This window comes from Balaenoptera ricei, chromosome 13 (assembly GCF_028023285.1).
Source record: "Balaenoptera ricei isolate mBalRic1 chromosome 13, mBalRic1.hap2, whole genome shotgun sequence".
NCBI lineage: Eukaryota > Metazoa > Chordata > Mammalia > Artiodactyla > Balaenopteridae > Balaenoptera > Balaenoptera ricei.
In genome coordinates this window covers 84,345,720-84,364,143 of record NC_082651.1, presented here as the reverse complement: position 1 = coordinate 84,364,143, position 18,424 = coordinate 84,345,720, and the positions used below count along the sequence as shown (strand labels likewise).

The following is an 18,424-nucleotide window of genomic DNA, read 5'->3' as shown; positions in this document are numbered from 1 at the left end:
GGAGTTTGAATGGTTCCTAGTAACGTTCTGGTTCTTAAATTAGGTGGTAGGTGGTTCACTTTATTGTTAAGCCTTCCTACACCTTACATCTACTGCATTTATCAAATAATACCGTACAAAATGTTTTAAAATGTGGGCGCAAAATAGGATTTATAAATAATGTCTTTATGCAAAAATATTCTCAATGTAACATTAAACAATAATTTAAAGAATTTAGCTCTTCTCTCCCTGTTTCCTTCTCTCCCAAAACCAACAAATACTGGATTAACTTCTAGGATTCCAATGATTATAAATAGTAAAGGCCAAGGAAACATCTTATGTTTGAGAGTTGTCACGGAATCAGATTTGCCGGAAAAAAAAAAAAAATTTATGTTCTGGACTCTCCACCAGAAGAAATACAAAGAAAACATACACATATGTAAAATCAAGAACATTCCTTTATACCAGAAACAATCACAAAGCAAACACCATCAAAACATTCACAAAAGCCACAACAACCATTAGTGATTTTATTGAAGACTCATTCACAGGATTCTGACCAGCGAAATGATTATAACATACACGTTGAGTGCGGCACCTACACTGGTCTTACTATGGGGTACCCCAGACCCCCTCTTGAGGCTTCACAGTTCTATGTTTTCACCCCACCCGGACACTTTCTTTGAAAATGGAAGCAGGCCTCAGACTGTCCTCAGCCAATGCTCTCAGGCAACTGATTCCAGACAAGGGGGCTCCACTTCCATTATCTCAGCAGCTCCTCTAACGCATTTCAATCACAAAGTGGGCCCTCGTTTCTTCCCTATCCCAGCTCCACCTTCATAAACTGTAACAGACCAACAGGAGTCCTCAAGGGTACAATATATTTCTTTCCAGATGATTTTAAAATAAAGGGTGAAAAAGATGCACTTGAGCTCTTATGCATCTGAGCTCCTATGGCTGAAACAATTTATCTGCAGATGTGCTCTGACCAGCTACACACTGATCTGTTCGTTATGCCGCAGTGACTGAAGCTTATGACTATCTGAAGGCAGTGAGAAATGGTGAGTCTATCTGAAGCTGGAATCAGGGCTCTTTCCACTACGCTAAGCTGGCGCTTTAGCCCATAATTATAATAAACTATCTCAGATTCAGTGAAACCTCCAACTTTCTGAAATAAAAACTTTCTCTCGCAGATTCTATGCTGGTCTCTAAGACTTGAATCCGGGGGGTGGGGGGAAGAAAAATATTAAAATTAAAGTGACAATTTAAGGGAGTTGATTACTGGGAAAAAAATAGGACATTTTTATGATCCCAACAATGGGGGGTGGGTAACCTATCAGGGAGAAAATCATGAATGGCAACAGCACAAAATCATGCTGTAGGCCTCACCTGTGCTTGGCATTATACTAGTAACATCAGGACACACTCAAGTGGGGTCCAGAGGGAGTCAAAGCACTGAAATTTCATTTGAAATTTGCCCAGGGACAGTTTTTAGGAGTACCTGGAACTATATCAGCCAGAATTTTCTAGGGAAGCGAGAGGGTTAGGTTTAAATCCTGGGAGGTCCAGCCAACATGAGAACTACTTTCTGTTCTAGGTAGTCCTGGGAGCAGAAGTCAATCGATTTTTTGTCTTCCTTTGAGCTCTGCTGATTCCTGCTCGTTTGGGGTAAAAAGACAGGCTGCAGCAGATGTTCTCCAGCACTCCTCACACTCAACTTTAAGCCAAGAAAAAGATTTATAACAATGCTGAGGTACCTTTTAAGTGCTTCTAAGGGCTTTAACACTGTTTTGGGCAAGGGACAAAAAAACCTCAGAGAAACCACAAAACACAATCCATATGGCACCATAAAATCGCTTTGCGCCGGGAATTCTGCCCTTAGACAAAACCACACAGTAATGAACACATAAATAACCACTTTCTGAGCCATCTACCAAAGACTGGGCTCTGCTGAGAGTAGGCAATGTCAGCCTGTGGGGAGAGGTGGCTGAGCCAGCCGTGGCAAGTTCTTCACCTCCCAGCGACAATACAAATCCCAGCTGGGGAGCGTCCACGTCAGAAAACAGATCTTACTTGTAACAACCTCATCTGAAAGGCTGTGCAGCAAATATTCTGCAAACGAGTATCAGACTATACTGCCAAAATGGTTAGAACAGCTGGTGGCATCTATGCTTTGGGCAGTATGTCTCTAAATGACTTCAAGAGACAGGGCCCCTAAAGTCATTTGACCTACCATCTCTTATGATTATTTCCTGTGTGGCTGTGAAAGTTAAGGGGATGAAGCCTTCGCTATCAGCACAGAGAAGGATCCAGTGGGAGTCTGCAAAGTAAAATAAACACATAGGCAATTTAGGATATCCTGTCTTATTCTATAAAGAAAAATATGACAAATACAACTTTTATGAGGAAAAGAATGTAGTAGTTGATGAACCTGACCATCACAAGACATTATAGAGAATGGGGAGACGGAGGGACCTGGTATAAAGTTAAGGTCAGGTTACATGGCAGCAAGGGGATGTTGATAACAGGCATAGGTAAGGGACATGTATTTTCACCCAGGTTAGGCATTAATCACTCAGTGCTATGCATTTGAGCTTGTGTGTGCATGTGTGCACACAGGTGTTAGGGGTTGTGTATGGTGTTCCTAACTTATATATCAATACATGCTGTTAAGCAGTTTCTCCAGAAACTATGTGAAGTTGGGAACAGCTACTCTTTGGAGGAAACTTCTATATTCTTGAGATCCATACCAGCCTCTAGACACCCAAGGAGGCTGAGCTGACTAGAGCTAGACTAGAATGGCCCAGATAATCCTAAATAGTTTGTTCTGGGGTAACCTAGGGCCACTAGCATAATACATACCTGGACTTTCTCTGGTTCTTTCGAGTCTACTGTGTCTCACCTGTTGACCCTGTAATTTCACTTCTAAAAATCTACACTTTCCAAAAACATGTAAAATATGCAGAGAGGTTTTTATTAGGGTTATTTATGATAATGAAAAATTGGAAACCACCTAAATGTCAAAGAAAACATGGCCAAGTAAAATATGGTATTAAAAGAGTAAATCCTCATCACAAGGAAAAAAAGTTTTTTCTATCTATATGAGGTGATGGATGTTCACTAACTTACAGTGATCATCATTTCATGATGCATGTAAGTCAAATCATTATGTTGCACACTTTAGATTTACACAGTGCTGTATGTCAATTATATCTCAATAAAACTGGAAGGAAAAAAAAATATGGTACGCCCAGGATAGACTATTGACCCAGTAAAAATAACAGTTATGAAGTCATATCATAAATGCATGTGTCAAAATAGAAAAATGCTGATGCTACCATGTTAAGGGGGAAAAGATGAAACAAAATTCTATGTTCAGTGTGGTGTCTGTCCTGAAGACTCAGGCATAAGAAAACCGCCATGCTCTCCACTGGATGGAACATAGGCGTGACTCAGTCCCTTGCCACCTAGGAGTATCCTTCACGTCCACAAGTCTGCTGCATATTAAAATGACAATTCCTTTAAGAAATATTCTGTGGGAGTTCCCTGGTGGCCTAGTGGCTAGAATTCTGGGCTTTCACTGCCATGGCCGGGGTTCAGTCCCTGGTCAGGGAACTGAGATCCTACAAGCTGCATGGCATGGCCAAAAATAAAAAAGAAAACAACAAGGTCTACTGTATAGCACAGAGAACTACATTCAGTGTCCTGTGATAAACCATAGTGGAAAAGAATATTAAAAAAAAAAAGAATGTATATATAAAACATCCACACACACACACACACAAAAGAAATATTCTGCAATGCTATATCTTTATGTTTTAGTGCAACAAGTATATATGAGGTTTTTATGTTATTTCCTTGCAGTTGTTATATATTGCTTCATAACTCTATTTGGTTTTTTCATGTGTACATTTAGGTTTTCCAGCTAGGTTGTAAGTTCCTTAAGGGTAGAACCCATATTTTCCATGTATTTTGGCACCTTTAATAGGCCTGGGCATACAACAGGCAATTAATAATACTTTTTAACTATCTAATGAATCACTGAATGGTTGGTACACTTCATTTTCATTACCAGTGAAAGTTACAAAATAGAGGGAGGGGGTGTCAGGTAGAGTCAATTTCTGAATTTTACCTACCATGCAGCATTTCAATAAGAGAGAGGCCAAAAGTCTGCTGGACTGTACTGAGTCTTAGCTTGCCGTTGCAGAGAAGCACGGCTCTTTTTTCTACAACAGGACCTAAAAAATAAGATTTCTTCAAATATAAAAATAAAAGTTGTTAAACTGATTGCAGAAGCAATGGAGTTAACATTTCCTAAGAATAGAACGTGTAGTTTTTAAAATTCTTATCTATTACCGCTATCAACTAGACTTCAGTTTTAAATAAGGAGCTTTTTGCTGCATCATTTAACACAACTAAAGAATCAGACAAAACACAACCCCTAATTTCCTTTTGCTATGTTCTTTCCCAGTGTTATGTCCTTATTACTAGGAACTGGCTTTCCTAGGACGTGACTAATAACACTATAGGATGATGGATGGCAGCCTGAGAGATAAAATCTGACGGTGAGGAACAACTGCTTGGCTGTTTTAGAAACAGGTGTACCTTGGAGATACTGCAGGTTTGGTTCCAGACCACTGCAATAAAGCTAGTATCACAATAAAGTGAGCCGCATGAAAGTTTTTGGTTTCCTAATGCATATTCTATAGTCCATTTAAGTGTGCAGATGCGTATGTCTAATAAAATAATGTACATACCTCAATTTAAAAATGTTTTATTGCTAAAACATGCTAACTATCATCTGACAACGCAGGGTTGCCACAAACCTTCAATCTGTAAAAAACACAATCTCTCTGAACTGCAATAAAACTAGGTATGCCTGTATAACTAAGAAGTTTTACGTTTTCTTTATTGGGGAAAAAATGCCAAGAAAGACTGCCCTAAGTCGTGGAGTAGCAGAGGATTTGCATAAGCAAAATAAACAAACTGTGGTAAAAATTCACTTAGCTTAGAAAACGTACAAATAACAGTGATATTTAAATTTTAAAAAGTTATATTAAAAATTAACGCATCTTTGAAAATGTTTCCAAATATCCATAGAGAAAGAAAATATAGAACAATTATAGCTCTAATTTAAGACACATTGAGTCCAAAGGTATATCCATAGAACACAGAATAAAAAATATAACTTCTAATTCTATATTATGAGACAATATCTTCATGTAAGCATTTCTTAAAGTTTTATAAGTTATGTGTCTAACTTATTTTCTTGTTAAAGTTATTACTACTCATTTTCTGACTACTAAGAAAAATAATTTCAACGATAAAAGGTAAACTGTACTCCATTTGTGGTAGGATGAACAGCTCGAAAGATGTATGTCTACTATGTAATAACATTTTAAAAGATAGCACATGAATAAACTGTAAGGGCCATAAGCAACTAATTATTCATCTTAACTCTTATGAAATGTGGCTTTTGATATTATAGGGGGAAAAACTCTTCATTGCTTTTATTTTGTTTTTCTTTTACTTTTCTCATTACAAAAGAAATATATGCTCAACATAAAGAAAACAGAAATTTATAATGCAGAAAGTAAAGTCCCCAAAATTCTACCTCCAGAAGTACTTACTGATGATAACAGCTTGGCTGAACTAGCTCATTATAAACTGAGAAACTGAAGAATTGAAAGGCAAGAAAAACATTTCTTTTTACTTTAAAAAAATGCATTTACAAATATAAATATTTGTAAAAATATTTGTAAAAAAGTATATATTGTTTGATAAAATAATCTATTTAGGGACTTCCCTCGTGGCGCAGTAGTTAAGAATCCGCCTGCCAATGCAGGCGACACAGGCTTGAGCCCTGGTCCGGGACGATCCCACATGCTGTGGAGCAACTAAGCCCATGTGCCACAACTACTGAGCTCACATGCCACAACTACTGAAGCCTGTGCACCTAGAGCGCGTGCTCTGCAACAAGAGAAGCCACCGCAATGAGAAGCCCAAGCACCGCAATGAAGAGTAGCCCCTGCTCGCCACAACTAAAGAAAGCCTGTGCACAGCAACGAAGACCCAACGCAGCCATAAATAAATAAATAAATAAATAAATAAATAAATAATCTATTTAAAGAAAAATAAAATCAAACAATTAGATATTATATCTTTTAGATCGACAAAGGTTTTATAGTAAATGCATAGAAAAAAATGGAATAAATACTTCCATTACTAACTATACCTGTGGTTTTCTCTAAGGGTTTGGTTATGAAGAATTTTTACTTTCAACATTAAATATTCTTGGGAATTCCCTGTGGTCCAGTGATTAGAACTCTGCGCTTTCACTGCTGAAAGCCCAGGTTCGATCACTGGTTGGGGAACTAAGATCCTACAAGCCACACAGGGTGGCCAAAAAAACCAATAAACAAACATTAAATATGCTCATATTGGTTAAATTTTTTCTTCAGTGAGCATACATTACTTTTGTAATTAGGAAAAAAAATACTATGCATCTGTAAAAAAAATTTAAAAAGCTCTGTATGCTGATACAGAGAGTTCTTGAGACTATGTAACTAAATGGAAAAAAGATGCAGAACATCGTATATAGTACCTTACCTTTTGTGTAACAAAAGGAAAAATAAAAATAAATAGTAAGATCTGCTAATATCTGAATAAAGTAATAAAAATAAAAATGGTTACCTAGGACTTCCCTGGTGGCACAGTGGTTAAGAATCCGCCTGCCAGTGCAGGGGACACGGGTTCGAGCCCTGGTCCAGGAAGATCCCACATGCCGCGGAGCAACTAAGCCCGTGAGTCACAACTACTGAGCCTGCTCTCCAGAGGCCGTGAGCCACAACCACTGAGCCCGCGTGCCACACCTACTGAAGCCCATGCACTCTAGGGCCTGTGCTCCGCAACAAGAGAAGCCACCGCAATGAGAAGCACGTGCACTGCAACGAAGAGTAGCCCCTGCTCACCACTAGAGAAAGCCCATATGCAGCAATGAAGACCCAACACAGCCAAAAGTAAATAAATAAAATAAATAAATTAAAAAAAAAAAAGGTTACCTATATGAGGTGAGGGGAACAAGCTGGACAAGGATTGGGTGAAACTAAGACTTCTCAGTATATACCTTTCTATTAAAAGAATGTTTTTTTTAAAGCAAGTAAATGAATTGCCTATTCAAAAAGAGAAATAAAAAGGGAAAAAAGAAAAAATATTTGAAAAGTCATGGGAGGAAAAAAAAATCCAAACTAGATTACACACTTACAAAGTACTATAATTTTTAAAAATAAAAAATCTGTTTATTGAAAATACACTGAAAACTTCATGTAGTTAATAAAGCCATTTAAATATTTGTTTTGGCTGAAGACAATGTGGGAAAAATCCTCTTCAAAAATCTAGGATTGGGATGTTAAATGTTTATAAATATTTGTTTCAATTAGCTTTGGTACATAATATAACTAAGATCCCTAATGTGGTTGTGAAATTAATTTAAAAAATTTTTTTATATCAGTGACTTAACTGATTTTTAACTGATTTATTTGTGATTTAACCGGTTTGGGGGACAATTTAGGAATTTGAATAAGAACTAGGTATTAGATGATATTAAGTAATTATTGTTAATGTTATCAAGTATGATAATGGTACAGTGATAATTAAAGAAAATGTGCTTACACTTTAGAACAACATCCCAAAATACTTACGGGTGAAACACCATGATGTCTCTACTTAGAAAAATATTTTAGAAAACAAAAAAAAGAAGCAATTATGGTAAAATGTTAACAACCATTAAATCCAGGTGATAGATATAGATAGGGTTTCATTAGGTATTCTTTCTATATGTTTACAATTTTTCATAATAAAAAATATATTTTATGTGTTTGAAATTTTTTATACTAAAAAAATTTTAATTCAATTTTAAATTAGTGTTTGGTTCTTTTAAAAACCTATGTCCTTGAGTCAAACAGTAGTTTTATGAAAAAACTAATTAAAATATCTCTTTTGACCATTATTTAAATAGTAATTTACATATTATTATTGATTTCAATACCAACTTTCTACAAATATCTTTTAAAACAAAGCTATATAAGTCCACAGTAATCAAATCAGTGTGGTATTGTTAAAGTTCTAGATAAAGAGACCAGCATTACAGTAGCTGAAGAAGAATCCAGAATTAGATCTCAGTATATGTAAGTTTATATATGACCAATGTGGTAGATCAAGTTCAGTGGGATAAAGATGCATTTTTAATAATGTTGGTAGCACAACTGGTTATCTAAATTTCAGAAAATGTTAATAAAGGTTAAAAACAATGTAGTAAAATAATGCAAGAAAATCTAGATTATTACATATATATCAATTTCTATAATATAAAAAAAGCTCTTGTAAACTGATAATAGGAAAAAATGAGCAAAACGCAATTCACATTCAATTGGCCAAAAAAACATGATAACATACTCAAATTCACTAATAGTAAAGGAAATACAAATTAATAAAAGTGAAATACCACTTTGCACTCATCAGATTGGTGAGGAAGTGAGGAAAAGGACAGTCTCATTGGTCGCTGATGGACATGTGATGATGCATTGTTTAGTAAAAAATCTTTGAAAGGCAATCTGTCAACTCTATTAAAAGTAGAAGCATATATGTATGTGTGTATATATATACTCTTCAAACTTGCACTTCCACTTCTGGGAACCAAGCCAACAGAAATAAAAGAATGAATACAAATAGATACATATGAGAATACTATTGCAGCACCATTTGGAGTGCCTAAGAACTGAAAACAAAGTGAATGTCCATCAGCAAGTGAAAGGCTGAATAAACAGCATACTCCCAGCGTGAAGTAAGGAATGCACCATATGACCCCATTTTTGTAAAACAACGACAAAGTCACCACCAACACCCCCGCACCTATATACCTACGTATACAAAGAGCTGTGTAAGATTATATGAGTGTGAAATAAAATACGAAAGGATCCACATTAAGCTGCTAGTTAAGGTGGGTTACAGGGAGGAGGAGCAGGGCCAAGTGTGATGGGAAAGGAGTGTTCATGATAAAAACAGATATGGTATGATCCCACTTATATAATATTTTATGTTTGCGTATACAGGCATAAACAGATGCATTAAAAATTTTTAACGACTATAACCTCTCTTATAACAGCATATTATAAGATGCTGTTATAATCTTATGCTGTTATGCTATTATAAGCTCTCTTATAAACAGAAGAGTGTCTGCAATTGCATAAGGAAAAGGTTTTCTCAATGAAACAGCATGAATTAAAAAAATTTTTTTCTAAACATACATTGCCAGAATGAGTGCAATCATCCATGTTTTCACACCACGCACATGATAAAATCACGGTGTATACTGGCATGTGTGCCCAGCCAACCAACCTGGAAAGGTATAACAACTTGCCTGAATATAACATGTCCAGGTCAGTGAAGTTCAATAAGAATACTACTTCCTCATCAATAAATTTCTCTTGCAGTACCTACTGGCTGCAGGAGCCAGTGGTAGCTCCTCAAAGGAGAAGTTACCTGGCAAGTGATGTGAACATAAGGCACATCCTGAGAGAGTGGATACACTGGAGAGGATTTCTTTCCATTACGTAGAAAGTCTGAGAGTTCAGAAAGACGCTGCTGCACTTCAGTCAGGTTCCTAGATAAAATTTCCAGTATCTTAGATAGCTGGTAAGTTTCCTTTTCCACTTGTAAGTTAGGAGGTCCCGCGGTACTGGTGTGGTCTGGTGTGCCGCTGGGTCCCGGCAGTGTTACCGACTGGTTAACAGGCCCGGCATCTAGAGTTTCTAGGGCTGTGGAGCCATCACAGATACTGGATGGAGGACTTTTGATTTCTTGAATAAGAGTTCTTCCAGGCCTTCCACTTTGACTGCTGCTATTAGCTGTTAACAAGAGCCCTCCGTTTTGGTGACAAAAATCTGGGGAAAGACTTTCAATTAGGTTTTTTCTACTTGCTTTATTTAACAGAGTACTGAAAGCAGAATAACCACTCTGGTTTTCACTCAGTGTCACTGGAGAGTCTTCTTCCAACATAACTTCTCTAACAATCAAACGAATCGTATACTGATCAGACTTTGAAGAAAGAAGAAATGCCGAATCACTGGATTTCTGTTTTCCTATCAAAATTAACAATAATTTATCTGTCAAGAAACTTATGCCTTTTGGTCTTTCATTACTCTCTAACTGAATTTGCTGGATGTTTGGCATAAATGATGGAATGACAGAATAGATAAAAATTATATTACACGTATTGGAAGCCACTGCGACTACCTGTGCTTTAAGATTAAACGCTATTAGATCAGGAACCAGAATGCCTGGGATGGTGACTTTTCTTTTCTGGGTAACCTCCTTCTCAAAGGTCAAGAGGACCAAGTGTGAAGAATCCAGGCCAGTTCCTGTCAAGTAGTCCTTTTTTCTTAGACAAATAAGAGAACTAGCCTCAGAGTTAGATCTATCAAAGTGTATATGAGTTAGATCCAGAGGATCAGAAAAGGATGAAGAAAAGGGAGAAACCGGTGTTTCAGAACTTGTTTCAGAGGAAACTTTGTCAATAACTGGTAAAGTATACAGACAAGTGCCTTCACTACTAGGGGGAACATCAAAGGTTCCAGATGCATTTAAGCCACAAATCTTATCGAGTGGAAGCTCAGTGGCTATAGCGACCTGTGAGTCCACAGTGGCTCCGATTGAGCGCACGTAGCTGTCCACATCAAACACTGGGCAGAAGGAGCACCTGTGAAGAGTCTTCTGAGCACTGTCCCAAATATAAGAATGCACGCTGCTGCCTACGGCCACCACCAGCCGCTGGCCATCCTGGGTCCAACATGCACAGTGAATGAGGCCTTGGGTGCTGATGTCCACTTTGACCCGGGAACTGTCCCAGTGAACATTATGGAAAACGGAGACATCCTGTGCAGTCAACACAGTCAGGACAGCACTTTTTGGGTGCCACACACAGCCCTGGGGAAGGACAGGGAGTGACTGACTAATCTCACAGGTCTGAGACATCAGCCATTTGCTTGTCTCCACAGTGCTAGGACACAGCTGCCACACGACGACATGCTTCTTGTGCTGGACAGCGAGCAGAGCAGGTGTGTCAGCTGTACCAGGTGGGGCCCAGGACACCCCATACACATGTTCAAATTGTCCAATGACCGCTGAGTCCCCAAACCTGGCCTCTCCACCGTGAAGGTGTAAATCGGTCAGGACTACCTGATTCCCATCAGTCCAGGCAAGGCCGTGAATTGGGTGTATTGCTTGATACAACGCATTCAGTCCAGTCCTGAGAAGTTTTCCTTTTCCCAACTCCATCCTTTCTGATAAAGGTTATCTGAAATAATTAGGAAGTTATACCATGAGAATACAGTCAGACAAATTCAGGATGTAGTACATTTTACAGGACAACTGGCTTAGCCCTTTCACAGGTCATTATTGTGAGAGGATAAAAGGATGGGAGGAATTTGGCAGATTAAAAGACTGCCTGGCAGTGCTGAGAAATTATTTTTCCTGCAAAATAAGGTCAAAATTTTGAAACCTAATGAATAAAATGTTTTAGTAAAATTTTAATAATGGGGATGAAATTTCAGATTTTGTTGTTGTTCCACAGGTTCATTCTATGACTGCCTCTGTGGAATACTGGTTTTTTCTTTTTTAATTCATTTTATTTATTTATTTATTTATTTAGGCTGCATTGGGTCTTTGTTGCTGTGCGTGGGCCCTCTCTAGTTGCGGCGAGCGGGGGCCACCCCTCATTGTGGTGCGCAGGCTTCTCATCGCGGTGGCTTCTCTTGCTGTGGAGCACGGGCTCTAGGTATGCAGGCTTCAGTAGCTGTGGCGTGTGGGCTCAGTAGTTGTGGCTCGCGGGCTCTAGAGTGCAGGCTCAGTAGCTGTGGCACATGGGCTTAGCTGCTCCATGGCACGTGGGATCTTCCCGGACGAGGGATCGAACCTGTGTCCCCTGCATCGGCAAGTGGATTCTCAACCATTGTGCCACAAGGAAAGCCATACTGGTTTTTAACAGTTGGCTATTTATGCAGCCAAACGTATATTGGGGGCACCTCTAGTTCAAACTTCCTTGATCACAGAATTGGGATACTAAAAATCAGCAATACAGGCAAAACAGTAATGCTTATGGTAGCAGTTTTTGGTTCAAAATTCCAAGCCACTCATAGGAAATCAGGTAAACAAAAAATGCTTACTAACCCTGTGTCTCTTTAAGTTACTATAATCACAGTTTTTTACTGTAGCCTCACTATGATACTATGATGAATTAGAAAGAGCCAATAAAATATGCAAGATGCACATAAGGCCAGAAATGAGTCAACTCATCATGGAGTTGATCAATACTGCAGATGGCTGCCTAAAGTCCTTCTGTAAACAGAGTATGTAACAATTACATATATAATAAGATCATAAGTGTGCATAAAGATTAAAATCTTGTAAAATTAAATGCCAAAACCTAACTACAAAATGCATCATATTATTTGAAAGAGTAATAATTTTTATTGCAATTAAGGATCCAAGATATTTTAAAAGACCCTCATTTTTAAGGCTTTCAAATAACTTTATTTCATGTATATTTTTCTTTTAGATTGCTTACATCTGACTCTTGTCAGTATGCTTTATTTCATTTCCTTCTTAACACTGAAGGGAAAGCAAATGGCAACACTTAAACTCCCATTTGTCACCAGTTTAAAATATGGTAGAGCCTTACTAACTTCCATCAATTTCGATGGTAAAATTTTGGGGTTAGCCTTTCTGTGAAATGTGAGACGTCAAAACTGAGGAAATCAGGATGACATTGTTATTGACTATGCAAAAACAGACCATATTCTATAAACACACCCAGATACTACCTGAATTTGCTGGGCAAATTAGAAGGAAAGGAAGGGAATAAACATGTCCAGTATGTGCCACACATGGTGCTGGTCACCTAGAATCTGATACAACCCTTGTAACAGTCCTGTGAGGGTAGCACTGTTATTCTTAGGTGAGAGACAACAGATCTGAAGCTCTAAAAAGTTAAGAAACTTGCCCTTCATATCTTATAACAAAACACCTTCCAGACAGATTAAAGATCCAAATGTGTAAAACAAAAATTAAGAGATTTAAAAGAAAGACTTTTTACACTACTATAGAAATACTCAAACATGTATATGTATGTGTATAAGGATTTACTATAGCATTTTTTGTAAAAGAAAAACCTAAATGTACATCAATATGGAAATAAATAAAAAAATAAGGAAGCTCCATGAGTACTGATATGGAAAAATCCCTCCCCAAAAAAAGCAGTGAAATTCACAAGATAACATGTTTAGTAAGCTACTATTTATGAAAAAAAAATCCACCTCTATATGTCCACATACATGTGTTTGTATATATTTACATAAAGATGCAGAAAAAGATCAGAAATAACACATACCAAACTGTTCACAGTACATACTGAGATGGAGTGAGGTGGTAGAAGAAAGAAGGTGGGACCCTATTTACTTATTTCTGTATTTTTTGGAAAGACTGTTTTTATAATAAGTATATATTCAAATAGCCCTTTTCTAATTGAAAAAACAAACTAAAGATTCAAATGTACAAAATACTTAATTTATAAAAAGTTCTTGGGACTTCCCTGGTGGCAAAGTGGTTAAGAATCTGCCTGCCAATGCAGGAGACACGGGTTCGAGCCCTGGTCCGGGAAGATCCCACACGGTGGGGAACAACTAAGCCTGTGCGTCACAACTACTAAGCCTGTGCTCTAGAGCCCGCGAGCCACAACTACTGAGACCACGTGCCACAACTACTGAAGCTTGCGTGCCTAGAGCCTGTACTCTGCAACAAGAGAAGTCACCACAATGAGAAGCCCGCACACAGCAACAAAGAGTAGCCCCCGCTCGCTGCAACTAGGGAAAGCCCCCGCGCAGGAACAAAGACCCAACGCAGCCAAAAATAAATAAATAAGTAAATAAAAAGTTCTTATAAGCCAGTTAAAAAGACAAAATTTTAAGTGGCCAAAGAATATCAACAGGCAATTTACAAAACAATGATGATGATCAATAAACATATTCTAAATGATGTTTAATCTTATTAGCTATCAAAGAATTGTGTAAACTTGCAGTGTCCATTTCTTCACCACTCATACTCTTCTTAACCCACCCCAAATTGACTCCATTCCCAACTCTTCTCCAAAACAACTCTCACCAACCCACCAGTGCTATCCACGTCACTGAATCAGATGGACATTTTTTAACCTTGTTTTATTGTACTTAGTAAATGTCAAAGACAGAACTTGAGAAGCTGCCTTCAGACTCTAAATCCAAAGAAATGTATTCTCTACCGAACTGGACGATTTGCTTTTAACTTATCTGCAAATTTTTTCTCATTCCTCTTTGCTAGCTTCATCCCTACTCTTAGAATCTTTTACTAAGAGGGAATGGTCTGTTATACTTCTTACACATGAGGTCAGGTTAAGTGGTTCTACAGTGGCTTGCTAAATGGAAAAATATGTCTTCTGACATTACTAATAAAGAAAACTGCCATCTCAAACCCGTTGGTCTTGTATAAGATAACATATGTTTTTCCCTAATATCTACTTATGCACTTTAAAAAAAAAAAGAATTTTATCGATAAATAATGCATGATACATTTTCCTGGAAGAGAAAATTCCTAACGGGCCAATTACATCAAAAGCAATTTATATGATATGTTTTAGGCCACCCAAGTCAGTCTAATGTCATTGAGGGTGTGTATGGCCAGGGTTAGCACAGTGTAAGGATTTGTAAATAAAGGAAAAACAAACTTGATAATAAAGTTACTGAGATTTTTTAGAAGAATTAATTTTAATATTTTCATCTTTACTAACAAGAAGAAATTTGGTAAAAAACTAAAAATAGAGTTACCATATGATCCTGCAATCCCACTCCTGGGCATATATCCAAAGAAAACTCTAATTCAAAAGGATACATGCAACTCAATGTTCACTGCAGCACTATTTACAATAGCCAAGACGTGGAAGCAACGTAAATGACCATCGACAGATGAATGGATAAAGATGTGGTACATATATACAATGGAGTATTAGCCATAAAAAAGAATGAAATAACGCCTCTGCAACAATATGGATGGACCTAGAGATTATCATACTAAGTAAGGTAAGCAAGACAGAAAAAGACAAATATATGATATCACTTATATGTGGAATCTAAAAAAAAAAAGACAGAAATGAATTTATCTACAAAACAGAAATAGACCCACAGACGCAGAAACTTACGGTTACCAAAGGGGAAAGGACGGGGTGGGGGGTGGGGTTTAAATGAGGAGGTTGGGATTAACGTATATATACTACTATATATATTGATGTAAGATGTTATGGAAGGGCTTCCCTGGTGGCGCAGTGGTTAAGAATCCGCCTGCCAATGCAGGGGACACGGGTTCGATCCCTGGTCCAGGAAGAGATCCCACATGCCGCAGAGCAACTAAGCCCTTGTGCCACAACTACTAAGCATGCGCGCTAGAGCCCGTGAGCCACAACTACTGAGCCCACATGCCACAACTACTGAAGCCTGCACGCCTAGAGCCCATGCTCCGCAACAAGAGAAGCCACCGCAATGAGAAGCCCGCGCACCACAAGGAAGAGTAGACCCCGCTCGCCTGAACTAGAGCAAGCCCGTGCACAGCAACGAAGAACCAACACAGCCAAAAAAAAAAAAAGATGTTATGGAAAAACCCGAACGTTTTGGCCAACCCAATAAAATAGATAACCAACAAGGACCTACTGTGTAGCACAGGGAACTACACTCTATATTCTGTAATAACCTATAAGGGAAAAGAATCTGGAAAAAAATATATATATATGTATATATATAATATATATATATATATACACTGAATCACTGTGTTGTACACCTGAAACTAACACAACATTGTAAATCAAATATACTTCAATAAAATTAAATTAAAAAATAAAAATTATGAAAAATTTCCTCAAAAACCCAATGATAATTACAAAAATCTCTTCCAATCCTTTCTACTCCCATTATTAGTCAGGGTCCTGACCACCTCTTCCTTTTTAGTAGGGTAGGACAAGGAGAAGTCCTCTTCATTTCAGTCTCTTCTTTCCTACAGAGCCTGGACTCTGTGTGTTGGGTAGAATTATCTTGAGAAAAGTCACAGCTCTGGTAATTTTGCATTTCTGCTCAAATACCTTTGATGAGTCTCCACAGTCTGTGTATATAAATGTTTAAGCAAAGCATTGAAGGCCTTAAATTATCTTATATTGCTATACCTTTCCAACCTTATCTCCCTGATCATAAAGGGCCTGCTGAATAATTTGGAATTTAGAGGAACCAGCACACATTCATGCAACAATGTGCAGAATGGACCTGAGAAACTAGGAAGCTGACAAGTTTAATAATGGGCCATGAAATAGTTTGAATGTCAGGATGAGAAAGTGAGCCAAGTTTGTAGCTACCTCAGTAGAGAAAGAGGGCCAGATTCAAGAGATATTTCTAAGGCAGATAAAATCGTTATCAAGTAGGATAAGTTGTGAGGAAGAAAGGAGAATTAAGGATAACATGCAAATTTTTAGCTTGGGAAATTGCTGAACCATTAATCAGAGATAAAGAAGACAGAGAATGCTTCAAAGGTAAGAACAGTGTGTAGTGTGTGATAAGTTTAGTATTAGATGTGCTTCATTTAAGATGTTTATAGGGTAGCACTGCACCTCAGGTAGTCAGAGGTAAGGATTTGGGAGTCACTGTTACAGAGTTGGTAGTTAAAAGATCAGAGAGCCAAGAGGACAAAGGCTGAAATGACCTTCTGGTGCTCCCCAATTATTTTGTATGTTTTAAAATATTTACAATTTGCCTGAAGCTAACTGTATACCTGTTGGTCTCTCAACCCTCAGACTATAAGATTTCTCAAATCAGGAGCCCTGGTTGCTTTAGGAAGAGAAAAGCTGACTATATTAATTCAGGGGAGAGGTGGTCAGAACCAGGATCTGGTGCTCAGTCTACGGCCATTTAATTCTTCTGTTTTTAATCTTCTTTAAAGACAACTCATAGTGAGAATCAAGGGGCTCAGGTGAAATGGAGCACTTCCAGTAGGTTTAAACAGAGTTACATACTCCCCAACTTGTTTTTCTAAATTTATTGTGTTTTCACTATAAAATAATTCCAAGTTCTTTACACTTATTGTTTTAAATTAACACACAAGAAAGGTCAAAAGGACCTAGAGATTGTCATACTGAGTGAAGTAAGTCAGACAGAGAAAGACAAATCCCCATATGATATCCCTTATATGTTGGATCTTAAAAAATGGTACAAATGAACTTATTTACAAAAGAGAAATAGAGTCACAGATGTAGAAAACAAACATGGTTACCAGGGAGGAAAGGGGGGAGGGGAAGGGATAAATTGGGAGATTGGGATTGACATATACACACTACCATATATAAAATAGATAACTAATAAGGACTTACTGTATAGCACAGGGAACTTTACTCAATACTCTGTAATGACCTATATGGGAAAAGAATCTAAAAAAAGAGCTGATATATGTATGTGTATAACTGATTCATTTTGCTGTACAGCAGAAACTAACACAACATTTTAAATCAACTACACTCCAATAAAATTTTTTTAAGAAAGGTCAAAAGGTAAATTCACACACAAAAAAACATTCATCCAAAGAAAATTATGACTACATCCCTCCAGATATTTTTCTATGCAGTTTGGGTTAAACTTTTTCAATCATACTGTACAATTACATATCACGATCTTTTCACTTCACATTATATATTAGGATTTCCCCATGTTATTTAAAGACTATAAATTATTTTTAGAAGCCACTTAATATTCACTTTTCCTCACTGTTGAGGAAGTTCTATAATTTTTCCTTACTGGTGAGATACCTGGTTAGAGCCAACTTTATCCTTTTAAAAATAACGCTGGGATAAAGGTGTTTATGCATAAAGCATGTTTTTCATTTTGAATGGCTTCCTTAGGATATATTCCCGGAAGTTTCACTCGTGAGTCACAGGGAATACATTCTCCCGTTTAAACCCACTCCCTGCTCGTCCGCATCCGCCAGCCCTCGCACGCGGCCCCCCACCATTCTCTCCATCCTCTCCGCACACCTGTGACACTTCCTCTTCTCCCCCCTCCCCCAAAGTGCCTGTCCTTCCACCTCCCTCCCCGCCCACCTACAGCCTCCCCACAACAGACAGGCCGGGAAGCAGTGTAGACAAAAATAACTTTGGTCTCACTGACCCACCGAAAATCAGTCTCCCCGAGGCCGTACCTGCTCACAGACAACGGATCCGAAGCCCTGAGCGGGGACCGGAAGCATCGGCTCCCAGGCCCCTGATAGGTGAGCAGTGGCTGGGCAAGCTCGGCAATGCCCCTTGCCTATTGGCTATTGCTTGTGTCCCGTT

The 18,424-nt window shown here is 38.0% G+C and overlaps 1 protein-coding gene across 3 annotated transcripts; it reads right to left on the bottom strand.

Annotated features, from left to right (window-relative positions):
- Window positions 1-495: 495 nt before the first annotated feature.
- WDCP (WD repeat and coiled coil containing) lies at window positions 496-18,330 on the bottom strand. Of its 3 annotated transcripts, none has more exons than XM_059893530.1 (4): window positions 18,292-18,330; window positions 9,520-11,332; window positions 4,116-4,233; window positions 496-2,299 (listed from the first exon to the last, which is right to left on the bottom strand). In XM_059893530.1, exons 2-4 carry the CDS (start codon window positions 11,311-11,313, stop codon window positions 2,178-2,180), a joined length of 2,034 nt encoding a protein of 677 aa, XP_059749513.1. In that variant the 5' UTR covers window positions 11,314-11,332; window positions 18,292-18,330; the 3' UTR covers window positions 496-2,177. The 3 variants fall into 3 exon arrangements, with proteins under 3 accessions (XP_059749513.1, XP_059749512.1, XP_059749514.1); XM_059893529.1 differs by lacking the exon at window positions 18,292-18,330 and adding an exon at window positions 18,265-18,290; XM_059893531.1 differs by lacking the exon at window positions 496-2,299 and having other exon boundaries at window positions 4,158-4,217; window positions 18,265-18,297.
- Between the last annotated feature and the right edge of the window lie 94 nt (window positions 18,331-18,424).